Raw genomic sequence first — 12,885 nt, forward strand, 5'->3', positions numbered from 1 at the left:
GTTTAGGTGCTTGCCTGTAAAGCCAAAGGACCCCAGTTCAATTCCCCAGGACCCATGTAAGCCAGATGCACAAGGAGGCGCATGCATATGGAGTTTGTTTGCAGTTGCTGAAAGCCTTGGCACACTCATTCACTCAATAAATAAAATAAATAAATAAATAGTTTTGGACAATGGAACACACAGGAGCCATAGATTATTACTAGAAAGTTTTCAGTGCCAGGAATGGGATACCTTCCAATGAGTTGTTGGCCAGGGAGGTCCCTGATGCCCCCAAAACATTATGGCCATTGCCAAAGCACTTGGTTTCCCACCAGGAATAAATGGTAAGACCCTATTGCTGAAGACTCCACATACTTGGGCTGCAAGGCCAAGAGAAACCCTGCTGGAGCTGAGCTAAAACCCTCCTTCCTCCATGTAGACCAGCTGACAGAAAGCTAGAAAAAGCCATGCTGCAAGCAGTTCAATGGGAGAGAGAGAAATCACCAGTGAAGATACTCAACAGTGGACACTGCAAGCCTTATAATTGGCTAGCCAGGCCAAATGAGCCAATGGGTGCAACAGAGCCATGTCTGTTATGGGGGAAACCAACTGCCCTCTAATTGGGCTGGAGGCCAGGTCCATGGGAGGGTATACATCCCTGATACTTCATGAGCCCTGAGAGTGTAACATCTGCTGCTGTCTGGCTAAATGTATATACTATGCTCACCAACCTGGCCAGTAAGCACTTCTCTTAATGTTCATACCCATATATTAACACTACTCTAACCTTTGGCTAAAGAACCTTCTCTTTTCAGATGGCAGTAACCTTGAGATGACTCAGGAGGCACCATGGTGCCGAGTAGAAGTAACAGATGAGTGCTCAGCACTGAAATATCTCAATCACACTTTCCATGGCTCAGAGTCCATTGTGGAAGAGGTGGCGGAAAGCATGTAAGAGGAAAAGGAAGGGTAGGACTCCTTACACCATGCTCCTCCAGACACAAAATGCCCTAGATATCCATAACCTCACAGTGCTTGATACTACCTACACAAGACCATCATAATAGGAAGAAAAGATCATGACATCAAAATAGAGACTGATTGAGATGGGGGGGGGGGATATGACGGAGAATGGAGTTTCAAAGGGGAAAGTAGGGGAAGGGATGGAATTACTATGGGATATTGTTTATAATTATGCAGATCACCAATAATAAACAAGAAAGAAAGAAAACAAACTAGAATAAAAGGATGACACAGGTTGTGGGAAAAAAGAACTCCTATACACTGCTGATGGGAATGTAAAGTGATGTGTACATTATACAAGTTAGCATGAAGGTTTCTCAAAGACTAAAACATAACTACTATATGACCTAGCTATACCACTCCTGGGTATATACCTGAAGGACTAAATCAACATAACACAGAGATACATGCATATTCATGACTTATTCACAGTAGCTAAGAAATGAAATCAGCCTAAGTGTCATCAACAGATAAATGGATACAGAAAATGTAGTACATATACATAATAGATTTTCTTTTTTTCTTAGACATAGAAAGAACTGGCCCGCCAGAGCCTCCAGCCACTACAATCAAACTCCTGACACATTTACCACCTTGTGTGCATGTGCAACCTTGCACATGCATCACTTTATGCACCTGGCCTATGTGAGTACATGGGTACATAGGATTTGCAGGCAAATGCCTTAAATGCTAAGCCATCTCTTCAGGCCTGGAATTTTTTTTTTTGAGGTAGGGTATCCCTGTAGCCCAGGCTGACCTGGATTTCACTCTGGAATCTCAGCGTGGACTCGAACTCACGGCAATCCTCCTACCTCTGCCTCCCGAGTGCTGGGATTAAAGGCATGCGCCACCATGCCTGGCTTCCCATTTTCTTGAAAATGTGATTATTTCATTTTTCTTTATAGCTTAAAAAAAATTCCACTGTGAACCAAGCATGGTGGCGTATGCCTTTAATCCCAGTGCTCGGGAGGCAGAGGTAGGAGGATTGCCGTGAGTTCGAGGCCACCCTGAGATTCCAGAGTGAAATCCAGGTCAGCCTGGGCTACAGGGATACCCTACCTTCAAAAACAAAAAACAAAAAACAAAAAAAAAAAAAAGAGAAAAGAAAGAAAATGGATACCAGAGATCGTATGTCAAGTGAAGTAAGCCAGGCTCAGAAAGATAGATTGATTCTTCAGGTTTTCTCTCTTATTGGGAAATCTAGATTTAAGTGAGTGTGTGTGTGTGTGTGTGTGTGTGTGTGTGTAAACAGAAATGGGATTATGAGAGAAAGGGATCTTAAGAGTAATGGGGGCTGGAGAGGTGGTTCAGTGGTTAAGGCACTTGCCTGCAAAGCTTAACAAACCAGGTTCAATTCTCTAGTATCCCCAAAAAGCCAGATGCACAAAGTGACTCATGCATCTGGAATTCATTTGCAGTGGGTACAGGCCCTGGTGGACCCTTCTCTCTGTCTTTCTCTACTTGCAAATATACACACACACACACACACACATATACATAAGGGAGTAATGGAATATATGTGATGTGAGAGCAGAAGGAACTGGTGGGGGAAGGAAGAATACCAGCAAAGACAGGCAGGGCAGGGAGAATGTACAGGGAAGTAGAGAGGGGAATGCCTCAGAACAAAGTTTGATGGTACATATATATGAAAATGCCTTAATGAAGAGTTAGTTGGCTTGGCGGCATCTGCCTTTAATCCCAGCACTGGGGAGGCTGAGGTAGTTGGATTGATGTGAGTTTGAGGTCAGCCTGAGACTATATAGTGAGTTCTAGTTCATCCTGGGCTAGAGGGAGACCAGGCCTCAAAACAAACCAACCAACAAACAAACAAAAAAAAACCACTAAAATAAATAATAAAAAGAAATGGTAAATTTAACTTATGTATACTTGACCACAATTAAGTATATTAATCACTTTTGCCAGGAGTGTTTGGCATGTAATCCCTACACTTTGGTGGCAGAGAGAGAGGCAGGAGGATACCAAGTTCAAAACTAGCTTGGGCTACAGGATGTGACCTGTTTAAAAAACAAAACTCCCTGATTAGGCTCTAAGTGACTTCATTTCTGAAAAATAGGGCTGGAGAGATGGCTCAGCAGTTTAGGTGCTTGCTTACTAAGCATAAAGGCCCAGGTTCACCCCAAAACCCATGTAAAGCCAGATGCCCAGAGTGGCACATGCATCTGGAAGTTAGTTTGCACTGGCACAAGGCCCTGGTATGCCTCTTCTCTCTCTGGGATGGCAAATAAAGTTTAAAACAACAACAAAAAAAGAATTTAAGAAGTAAAAATGGAAGGGCATAGTGGTGCATATTTTAACCCCAGCACTTGGGAGGCAGAGGTAGAAGGATCACCATGAGTTCAAGGCCATCCTGAGACTACAGACTGAGTTCCAGGTCAGCTTGGGCTAGAGAACCTATGGGGGTGGGGAGAAGTAAAAGATTTTTTTTTTTTTTTTTTTTTTTTTGAGGTAGGGTCTCACTCTGGCTCAGGCTGACCTGGAATTCACTATGTAGTCTCAGTTTTTTTTTTTTTTTTACTCAGTGGCACTGGGACTTGTTATTTACAAAATTAACAATCAGAACACATGTTCAAGTCATCCTGATTTTGAAAGCTGAGTTTTAAATGATGCCTCAAAAGGTGTAGATATTGGTTATAAATGGTTCCACAAGACTGAAACCTTCTTGAGGACATTGTGCCACTGCCAGAACAAGGCAATACGGCATTTTTGTAGGTACTGATGCTTTTGGAAGAAACAACCTCTGGATACTGAGCAACGTAGGAAAACCAGAGGAAAGCTGGTTTTCATAAATCTGGGGTTGACAAATAAAACAGGCAAGCTAGGGTTTTTTTCTTTTTTCTGAGGTAGGGTCTCGCTCTAGCCCACACTGACCTGGAATTCACTGTCATCTCAGGGTGGCCTCGAACTCATGGCAATCCTCCTACCTCTGCCTCCCGAGTGCTGGGATTAAAGGTGTGTGTCACCATGCCTTTAAAGGAATTTAAAGGGCTGGAGAGATGGCTTAGCGGTTAAGTGCTTGCCTGTGAAGCCTAAGGAACCCGGTTCGAGGCTGGATTCCTCAGGTCCCACGTTAGCCAGATGCACAAGGGGGCGCACGCGTCTGGAGTTCGTTTGCAGTGCCTGGAAGCCCTGGCACGCCCATTCTCTCTCTCTCCCTCCATCTGTCTTTCTCTCTGTGTCTGTCGCTGTCAAATAAATAAATAATGAACAAAAATATTTTTAAAAAATTGGTATGTATGGTTTCTAAAATTTCTTTAAAAAAAAAAGGAATTTAAAAAAAATCTTTTTTTTTTTTTTTTAAATCTTTTATTTCTTAGAGACAGAGGGAGGGAGGAAGGGAGAGAGAGATTGGGCACTCCAGGGGCTGTAGCCACTGCAAATGAACTCCAGACTCCATGTGCATCTGGCTTATGTGGGAGCTGGAAAATTGAACCTGGGTCCTTAGGTTTCGCAGGCAAACACCTTAACTGCTAAGTCGTCTCTCCAGACCCAAGCTAGGGTTTTAAAAGAGACAATAAAGGAGTGCATAGAGAAATTCCCATCTTGAGATACTTTTGATGTGCATATAGAACCCATGAAGTGGTATCTCTGGTTTCCTCTACTTTCCAAGATAAACACTTTGCTATCACATGTTAAGGGCAACTTTAGTTTGTGCATCTTCTTTTTTTTTTTCCAAGGTAGAGTCTCATTCTAGCCCAGGCTGACCTGGAATTCACTATGTAGTCTCAGAGTGGCTTCAAACTCACAGCAATCTTCCTACCTCTGCCACCCCTGTGCTGGGATAAAAGGTGAGCACCAAACCTGGCACATTTAAAAAAAATGTATTTCCATTGGGCGCACCAGGACCTCCTGCCATTGCAAACTGACCGCCATTCGCATGCCCTACCTTGTTTTTGTGTAGCTGGCTTTAAGTGGGTACTGGGGAATGAAACCTGGGCCATTAGGCTTTGCAAACAAAGATTTTAAATAAAGGTTGAGTCACCTCTTCAGCCCCAGGTTAAGCAGCTTATTTAAAATGATCTATCAAAAACGCTTAACAATTGTTACTGTAAATCCTAAACATACCGATTAACTCAAATAATCGGAGTTTTTGGTACAGGTCAAAGCAGAAAATCTAAAACTGGAACATCAGTAAAGACGGATATTTCAAGTAATGAGTTTGAATGAATGTAATCATGGGAATTAACGTTTTGTGGTTATAGAGGTATAGTTGTCCAAAAAGGACTATGACAGTGTTTTTACTAGGTTCTACTTTGTCAGAATAGGACAATCTTATTCTTCAATAACTAGGTCTAGTTATCATATTTCCTCAATTCTAATTTGCTATTTCAGTTTTACTATTAACAATTTAAAATAAAAATCTTCTCCCCTCTCTCCTGCTATTAAAATAACCCATTTCACCATCGAGAAAAATAAATGTACTTGCTACAGGTGATGTTCACCTTCAGCAGCTTTTTCAGATGATTATCCGCTTGTGGGGATAATGGACAGGAGAAACTCAAGTCCTCCCATTTTCTCTCTTTCTTTCAGACAAGGGGTTAGGCACAAGGAGGATCTTTAAACCAGATTCAAATCTACACGGAAATCACAACCACCCGGCGGACTCCACGGACTGCTTCGGGCTGCACCCCGCCTGGGCCCCCGGGGCAACCCCACGGCCCCAGCCGCGTGCACGGGCTCGGGTTGGCTCACCGGTAGTCCTCATCCAGTGCAGCAGCGCGGCGCGATCGGCCGGGGCCACAGCGCCCAGCAGCTGGAGGACGGCTCGGCGAGCCGCGGCCAAGTCCATGCCGGCGCCCACGCAGCGGAGGCGCGCGTTCGCCACGCGTACGCGCACGCGCAGCCGAGCCCGGCCGCGGAGGAGCCCGCCTCTCCCGCGGCGGCCACAGCCCTGAGCCCCGCCCCTCCCCGAAAGCCCCCTTTCTCTGAAGGTGGCTCTTCAAGTCGGGACGTGTGCTCTTGGCTGCCGCAAGCCCCCAACGGTAGAAAGCGAGTGCTAAAAGCCGGGCGCCAGTGAAGCAACGCCCGCCCAAACCTCTGGGAGAGCCGCGCCACGGACGCGCGCCCCCGCGCACGCGCGCGCGCACGGCCCGGCGCCCCGGAAACGGAAGTGCGCCGTCTTCATGGAAGGCTGGGCTACGCTGAGTGATGACGTCTCATTGGGCGGAAGGTTCGGTGGCTGTCGTCGGTCTTGCAGCTGGTGGGAGTTGGCTTCGCGGTGCTGGGCGCCGGTCTCCTTAGTGTATGTAGTTCGCGAAGTCGGGGTGCGGGGTCGCCCCTCCTGCGTGTCTGCTCCCGCGCTTCCGGAGCGTCCTCCCGCGGCGTGGGGCCTCGCGACTACTCCCGGCCCTTTCGGGCCACGGCTTGAGCGGTGCCTTTTTTTGTTTTCCTTTTTTGCGGTAAGTGTGGTTTTTCCTCTGTCCACACTACGAACTCTGGTCAGGGCCGCGACACTCCCTCGCAAGTCGGCCTCGACCAGCTGTCACCTCCGAGGCCGGGGTGCTGAGGCTCCTTTATCTCAGGTGCTCCGTCGAAGTTTGGCTAAAGACGCGTTGCTGCCAGAGAAGATGCACGCGCTGGGAGGACTGACTCCGGGGATTGCTTCCTGAGCAAGGACTTAGAGCTGAGACTGCTTTCGTAGAAACCTTTCCGTATAGACCAGACTTTGGTGGTGCATAACATATGCTCTGCATATAGTAGACGTTCGCTAAATGAATATGATATATGGGTTTAACGTCAATGATCAGACATGCTCATGACTTTCTTCGTACAGTTTGAGACTGCTGACCGTACCTTTCTTGAAACTTCTTGTTGCTATACTCACCTGGTTCTTTCAGATTCTTATTTGAACAAAAGGTTTCTGATTTAACTCTAAGGACAGAAATGAAGGATCCAAGCTCTGCTGTTGAGAAGTTAACAGTACAGAGTAGTAAGTCTACAGATATGTTATACCTAGATGAATAATGAGAACTCTAGCAAGGCATAATGTGGTGTGAGGATAGAGATGAAAGTTAATGTGCTCCTTTGGAGATTTGTGACCATGAGCAAGTTGTTCCACTGTCACCAGGTTCCTCATCTACTTAATTCACGTAGGAGGATGGAAAGGAATTAGGCAACATGTTTGATAGAGTACCTAGAACATTGTAGTAGTGGTCCAAAGATGAAGGAATTTTTGTTTTTCGAGGTAGAGTCTCACTGTAGCTCAGACTGGCCTGGAATTCACTATGTAGTCTCAGGGTGGCCTTGAACTCATGGTGATCTTCTTATCTCTTCTTCCCCAGTGCTGCGGTTAAATGTGTGTGCCACCACACCGGCTCTTCAGTGAGTTTTTAAAACAATTATTTTCTTTATTTGCAAGGGGGGAGATACAGAAAGAAAAGAAAGAAAGGTATGCCAGGGTCTCCTGTACCACTTTGCACCAGGCCTTATGGGAGTACTAGGGATTCGAACTAGGGTCACCAAGCTATGCAGTCAATTGACTTTAACTGCCAAGCATCGCCCCTGCCCTCAGTGAGTTTTTTAATTTTGCCCACTTGTTTATTTTGTTATGTATGTGTTTTATTTATTTATTTGATCTTTAAAACTGTATAAAACTAGGTGTGGTGGCATGTGCTTGTAGTCTTAGCTATTTTTAGGCTGGGGCAGGGGGATTGCTTGATTCTAGAAGTTGAAGATGCTTGGAACAGCACAGTAAGACCCTGGTTCTTAAAAAAAACAAAAACAAAAAAAACAACGCCAGGCATGGTGGCCCATGCCTTTAATCCCAGCACTCAGAGGCAGAGGTAGGAGGATCACCATGAGTTCAAGGCCACCCTGAGACTACATAGTGAATTCCAGGTCAACCTGAGCTACAGCGAAACCCTATCTGAAAAATAAAAAAAAGCCCACAGGGTGATAAACACTTATGTTGACATCCAACTTAAGTAATAGAGCATTATAAGTAACCTTTTAAAAATAGTCTTAGTTTGTATGTTTCTACAGGTGTGTGTGTGCACCAGGGTCCCTTGCTATTGTAAACAAACACTAGATGCTTGCAACACTTTGTTGCATCTGGCTTTCGTGGGTGTCTTGGGAGTTGAACATGGGCCAGTAGGCTTTACAAACGTCTTAACCACTAAGCAGTCTTCCCAGTTCTGATTACAAGTAATCTTAGGACCCTTGAATCTTCATTGACTCTTCTATTTTTCAAAATAGCTTTCCCTTTTGCCTTTTATTTACTGGTCAATGGTATCAGTGACCATCTGGCTATTATACTGGAGACATTGGAGTCATTTTTGCCTTGTTTCTCTATGCAACTTTTTTTTTTTTTTTTTGGTTTTTTGAGGTAGGGTCTCACTGTAGTCCAGGCTGATCTGGAATTCACTATGTAATCTCAGGGTGTCCTTGAACTCATGCCAATCCTACCTCTGCTTCCTAGGTGCTGAGATTAAAGGCATGTGCCACCATACCTGGCTCTACAACATGTTTCTTAAATTTATTTTTATATTGTTATTTATTTGAGTGAGAGAGAAAATGAGAATGGGCACACCAGAGCCTTCAGCCACTGTAGACAAACTCCAGATGCATGTACTACCGTGTGCATCTGTCTTATGTGGGTCCTGGGAAATTGAACCTTAGTCCTTTGGCTTTACAGACAAGTGCTGTAACCTTTAAGCCATCTCTCCAGCCCTCTACAACAATTTTTAAAAATAATATATTTATTTTAGACAGAGGTAGAGAGGGTCAATGGGTACTCCAGAGCCTTCTGCCACTGCAAATGAATTCCAGATGCATGTGTCACTTTGAGCATCAGGTTTTACGAGGGTACTGGGGAATTGAACCCAGGCCATCAGGCTTTGCATGCAAGCACCTTTAGCTGCTAAGCCATTGCTGCAGCCTACAACCATTTTTTCATTAGGTCCTGTAGATCCTGCTTCATGGGTCAGTCCTTGATTCTAACCCTTTGTCCGCATTTCCCTTCTTTTCCCCTAGTCTAAGAGCACATTTTCTCTGTGAGACTTTAGGAGTACTGCTCATATTTCATAGTCCTCTAAGTCTTGAGTTTTTCCTCCCTTTGATGCATTTACTATTCTTGCTCTAAAGATAGTTTCATTACATCATATATATGTACATATATATTTTAATATTTTATTTATTTGTGTGTGTGTGTGTATTTATGTGAGAGAGAGAGAGAGAGAGAGAGAGAATGAGAATGGGCACATCAGGGCTTCTAGCTGTTGCAAATAAACTCCAGATGCAGCTGCATGCATCTGGCTTCATGTGGGTGCTGGGGAGTTGAACCTGGGTCCTTTGGCTTTGCAGGCAAGTGCCTTAACTGCTAAGCTATCTCACCAGCCCATTTTTTTTTTTAGATTTATTTTGACTGAACTATTTTTAAAAATAATTTTTAAAGATATTTTGTATGAAAGCCTGTCGTGGTGGCACACGCCTTTAATCCCAGCACTCAGGAGGCAGAAGTAGGAGGATCACCATGAGTTTGAGGCCACCCTGAGACTACAGAGTTAATTCCAGGTCAGCCTGGACCAGAGTGAGACCCTACCTCGAAAAACCAAAAAAGAAAGATATTTTGTATGGAAAGAGAGAGGGAGGGGAGAGATAATAGGTGTACCAGGGCTGCCAGCCACTGCAGATGAACTGTAGATGCATGTGCCACTTTGTGCATATGGCTTTATGTGGGTACTGGGGAATTGCAACCAAGGTGTTAGGTTTGCAGGCAGTTGCCTCAACTGCTGAGCCATCTCTCTAGCCCCTGAAATATTTTAATTATTGATACAAAGAAAGATGAAAGAGAATGAATGGATAATATGGGTACATTAGAGGCTTTTGCCATTGCCATGAACTCCAGACACATGCCACACTGTGCATCTGGCTTTTGTTGGTATTAGGGAATTAAACCTGTGATGTCAGGCTTTGCAAGCATGTGCCTTTAACCACTGAACCATCTCTCCTGCCCTTGTCTTAGATTTTTTTTTTTTCCCCAAGGTAGGGTCTGTAGTAGGCTGATACAGGAGGAGTTTCTGTGAGTTTGAGGACAGCATGGGTTAGAATGAGACCTTACATCACAAAAAAAGTTAATAATAGGGCTAGAGAGATGGCTTAGCAGTTAAGGCGCTTGCCAGTGAAGCCTGAGGACCCAGGTTCGATTCCCCAGTATCCGTGTAAGCCAGATGCACAAGGTGGCACATACGTCTGGAATTTGTTGCAGTGGCTAGAGGCCCTGGTGCACCCATTCTGTCTCTCCCCCTACTTTGCCCCCCTCTCCAATAAATAAATAAATAAAATATAAAATAAAACTTAATAACAACATTGAGGCTGGCCTGGAACTTAAGAGTGATCCTCCTGTCTCTGGTTCCCACATATTGTGGATTACAGGTGCATGCCACCATGCTCAACTAAAATAATTGTTTTTCAAACTTTTTATATTTATTTATTTAAAATTTTCAGTAATATTTATTTGGGAGAGAAAAAATGGGTGCACCAGGGCCTCTAGCCACTACAAACTCCAGACACATGTGCCACTTTGTGCATCTGGCTTACGTGGGACCTGGAGAATTGAACTTGGGTCCTTAGGCTTCACAGGCAAGTGCCTTAACCGCAAAGCCATCTCTAGTCCATTTTTCAAAAATTTTTAAAAATATTTTATGGATTTATTTATTTGAGAGAGAGACAGACAGACAGAGACCCAGTGGGCATGCTATGGCCTCTAGCCACTGCAAACTCCAGATGCATGAACACCTTGTGCATCTGACTTAATGTGGGTACTGGGGCATCTAACCTGGGTCCTTAGGCTTTGCAGGCAAGCTCCTTAACCACTAAGCCATCTCTCCAGCCCTGGTATGTAACAGAGCTGGGATTTGAAAGTCTGGCAAACTTCAAAGCCCATACACTTTCAGTACTTCACACTGCAGCATGTACCTTGTGCTGGGCTTGCTTAGGGCACCCCATTTCTCACTGTATAAAGCCTAGTCAGGCTCATAGTTGAAGACCCTATGCATACTGATTGCAGTGGTTCCTGCCAGCCCTTTCTAGACATGGCAAGTACTCTTCCATGAAGAAGAATGACTTGCCCTATTATAGTGTACAGCCAGTTTGTCCCTGTAGTTTGCCAACAGGTATCACCATCTCTATTATTTAAGGCATCGTGTTCTTTTCTAGGATTAAGATGTTATTGGAAGTCATTTTGGGGTTTTTTTGGAGGTAGAGAGTGGCTGCTCTATTCTTATATGTACTTATATCCTAAAATTGTTTAGATAATAGATATTAAGTTATAAAAAGTACTATATACTAGCTAGCTTCTAACAAGTGGCTTTTGCTGACCATCTCCCCAGCCTTGCCACCTGCTATTCTAAAAAATTTATTTATTTGAGAGACAGAGAATGAAAGAGGCAGAGCTAGGTGTGGTGGCACATACCTTTAATCCCAGCACTCAGGAAGTAGAAGTAGGAGGATTGCTGACAGTTTGAGGCTACCCTGAGACAACATAGTGAATTCCAGGTTAGCATGGGCTAAAGCGAGACCCTCCCTCAAAAACCAACAAAAACTAAAGAAAGAGAAAAAGAGAGAATGAGTGCACTATGGCCTCTAACCACTACAAACGAACTCCAGACACATATGCCAATTTGTACATGATTTACATAGGTACTTGGGAATTGAACCTGGGTCCTTAGGCTTCTCAGGCAAATGCCTTAACCACTCAGTAAGCTGTCTCTCTAGTCCCTGTAGGGAATTTTCTTCTGTTTTGTTTTTTCGAGGTAGGGTCTTACTCTAGCTCAGGCCAACCTGAAATTCACTATGAAGTCTAAGGGTAGCCTCAAACGCTTGGCAGTGCCCCTACCTTTGCCTCCTAAGTGCTGGGATTAAAGGCGTGCACCACCACGTCCGGCTCCTCTAGGGACATTTTTGTGAAATTTAATCAAGATGCAGGTTTATTTCTATAGGTCTTGCTAGTTAAGAGAATTTTGAGTGAGTGAACTTGAATTTGAGATTTAGAGTTATTAACAATAGTAATAACAAAAAGGATTTGTATTTTAGTGTGGATTTTATTTTGGGGGGGGGCTAGTCCAAGATAGTGTGAATTTTATAACAAACTGAAGGGTTTTTTTTTGCCTTTTTTTTTGAGATAGGGTTTTACTCTATCTTGGCAGTGCCCCTACCTTTGCCTCCTACGTGCTGGATTTAAAGGCGTGTGCCACCACACCCGGCATGAAGTTAATTTGTTTTTTTGTTGTTTTGTTTGGGTTTTTTTTTTTTTTTTTTTTTGAGATAGGGTCTCACTGTAGCCCAGGCTGACCTGGAATTCACTATGGAGTCTCAGGGTGGCCTCATACTCACAGTGATCCTCCTACCTCTGCATGCCGAGTGCTAGGATTAAAGGTGTGCACCACCATGCCTGGCTGAAGTTAATTTTTAAGTACCTTATTTGAAATGCATGGAGGCTGGCTGTGCTGCAGATATAGCTGAATGGTTTAGGTACTTGTTTGACATAAATGAAGTTCTGAAGTTACAAGAAATAACAAACTGGGTGTGGTGTTGCACACCTTTAATCCCAGCATTTAGGAGGCAGAAGTAGGAGGATCGCTGTTGAGTTCGAGACCATCCTGAGAATACACAGTGAATTCCAAGTCAGCCTGGGCTAGAGTAAGACCCTGCCTAAAAAAAAAAAAAGAAAAGAAAAAAGAAATGGCATACGAGTATTACATGACCTGAAGTTTTAGGTAATGATAAGTGAATATTAAATAACAATGACAGTTACTTAGGTCATTGTCTTTTGATTTGTTATATCATCTTGTCTGGTTTATTGGCCTTAAGAGATACTTGTAAAACCTCTCATGACTTTGCTTCCCTAATCTTGCTCTTTCCCAAATA

The 12,885-nt window shown here is 44.0% G+C and overlaps 2 protein-coding genes across 6 annotated transcripts in view; one reads left to right on the forward strand and one right to left on the reverse strand.

Moving 5' to 3' along the window:
* Nucleotides 1-5,812, reverse strand: part of LOC101613092 — a 45,619-nt gene extending 39,807 nt beyond the window's left edge. For both annotated transcript variants that reach the window (XM_045154983.1, XM_045154982.1), the window contains exon 1: nucleotides 5,713-5,812. In XM_045154983.1, coding sequence (XP_045010918.1) covers nucleotides 5,713-5,809 — 97 coding nt within the window. In that variant the 5' untranslated portion in view covers nucleotides 5,810-5,812. The remainder of the gene's footprint in view (nucleotides 1-5,712) is intronic.
* A 337-nt stretch (nucleotides 5,813-6,149) lies between these two features.
* The window catches only part of Srp54 (signal recognition particle 54), a 117,185-nt gene continuing 110,449 nt past the window's right edge, over nucleotides 6,150-12,885 (forward strand). The window contains exon 1 of one of the 4 annotated variants that reach the window (XM_045154381.1): nucleotides 6,150-6,262. The gene's annotated coding sequence lies outside the window, so the exon portion shown is untranslated. Of the gene's footprint in view, nucleotides 6,420-6,527; nucleotides 6,950-12,885 lie in introns of those variants that run through there. The other 3 variants (XM_045154380.1, XM_045154383.1, XM_045154382.1) reach the window with 3 other exon arrangements.

This window comes from Jaculus jaculus, chromosome 7 (genome assembly GCF_020740685.1).
Source record: "Jaculus jaculus isolate mJacJac1 chromosome 7, mJacJac1.mat.Y.cur, whole genome shotgun sequence".
Classification (NCBI taxonomy): domain Eukaryota; kingdom Metazoa; phylum Chordata; class Mammalia; order Rodentia; family Dipodidae; genus Jaculus; species Jaculus jaculus.